A 1,781-nucleotide genomic window follows, 5' to 3' on the forward strand; every position below is an offset into this window, starting at 1 on the left:
TACCCTGAGCGACTCCCCAAGTGACTGCCCCCAGCAACTACTCCCAGCAACTGCCCCGCCACCCTGTGCAACTGCCCCAATGGCTGCCCGCATTCAGGGCTATGAGTGAACTTCTGCACCTTTCACCCTGCAGGTCCGGGTCACATGCACTTTACGGCTCTCTTCTTCTTTCTTCTCAATGCAAACGTGCATTTTAACGCTTCTTACCCAGGTGGCAGACCCATCGAAATTGGGAGTGGAATCGGGGCTTGGCGTACTCCTGGGTGCTTGGCTGCCACACCGAGCGCGAGCTGCTCAACTTCCGGCCGCACAACATCTCGCTCGTCGGTCTTGGCACAAACCTCTGCGCCGTGCTCGCCGTCTGGAACTCGATGCCCGCTGCAGTGTTCAGCGGCATCATCTGGTGCTTCCTCGACTATTGCGTTGAGTGCAAGCTGTCCATGGTTGGCTTCTGCTCGGGCACCATCGCCGGCCTCGTTGCTGCCACGCCAATGTCCGGCTACGTTCCCCTCTGGGCCTCCGTCATCACAGGGACGATCGTTGGTGCGGTGTCAAACTATGCCACCAAACTTGCGCACCCCTCTCTTTCTTCTCCTTCTCCTTCTTCCCCGCTCATCCTGACAGGCGCCCCCTTGCACAGTCAAGTTCTACCTCCACATCGACGACGCACTCGACCTTGGCGCGGAGGATGCCATGGGCGGCATCATCGGCCTGCTCCTCAACGGCCTTTTCGCGGACAAGAACCTCATCATGCTCGACAGCGTCAGCGCTGTGCCCAGTGGCTGGCTCAACCACCACTACCGCTAGCTCTATGTCCAGCTCGCCTGCGTGTGCGCGACCATGGCTACACCTTTGTCGTTAGTGATGTGTGGGCCTGGCTTGGGCTCAAAGCCTGGGCTTGGGCTTGTGGCGATGCCAAGCTGAGCCCTGAGCCTGAGCCGAGCCTGAGCCCGGCCCAAGCCATGAAGGCAATGGACCAGGTTTGATTAATCATGTGGTAGTAACTACTACAGTGTGCGATGTATTACCTACTAGTAACTGAGCTAGCAACTGCGTAGGGCCTGTAAAGCCTGTCTGGCACCTCTCGGCATGCTATATATGGTACTTCCATCAACTGAGCTTGAAAATAGGCTGCATATGTAATATACCGCTTAATTGAAAAGATGACTAAGCTAAAACATCATCCCAATATGGTAAAGCATCTCAAAACATATGATATATTTTGAACATACCACATATTGAATGTTTTTGCATCATGTCATGGAGAACACATGTACAAACAAGTTCTCCATTAGTAAGCAGCTCAGCAAAGCAGTATTTGGGCTGTTATTCACAAAAAACTCGCCAGGAGCTAGCGAGTTTTTGGATATATATGGTAGCGCTCCCGGATTTGAAATAAGCACCAGAGCGTGGGAAACCAGCTTCTGCAAGCTATTACACCTGTTCCCCTTCCTTCCCCCCTCATAGAATTGTCAGGGAAAGTATTATAATAGGTTCTAGTATACTTTTGTGGTGTATATCTTAACTCTCATGTCTTCCTGTGGTGTATATATTATAATATGTAATAAATAAGCTTTAAAGTGAAAAAGGGCACCAGAAACAAATGGTCCTGTACCTTGTATAGAGCTTTAAAAAAAAGTAGGATGGCTCTAGACATATCTATACATGTTATGCAAGCATGGGGAAGCAATTTAGAGGCCATGATAACATGCAGAGATGCAGGCAGGAGGTCAGAACTCTTATTGCACTCATGATAGCTTGGACACTGTTCTCAGCCTTTA

The 1,781-nt window shown here is 50.7% G+C and overlaps 1 protein-coding gene across 1 annotated transcript; it reads left to right on the forward strand.

Annotated features, from left to right (window-relative positions):
• Nucleotides 1–377: 377 nt before the first annotated feature.
• Nucleotides 378–801, forward strand: PHACADRAFT_56288 (uncharacterized protein; the record flags this gene model as incomplete). The annotated part of the gene is made up of 2 exons (XM_007403236.1): nucleotides 378–548; nucleotides 625–801. Coding segments are annotated over 2 exons (348 nt in total), but the record flags the coding sequence as incomplete, so codon positions are not given.
• Nucleotides 802–1,781: the final 980 nt, after the last annotated feature.

The sequence above is a fragment of the Phanerochaete carnosa genome (genome assembly GCF_000300595.1).
Source record: "Phanerochaete carnosa HHB-10118-sp unplaced genomic scaffold PHACAscaffold_903, whole genome shotgun sequence".
NCBI lineage: Eukaryota > Fungi > Basidiomycota > Agaricomycetes > Polyporales > Phanerochaetaceae > Phanerochaete > Phanerochaete carnosa.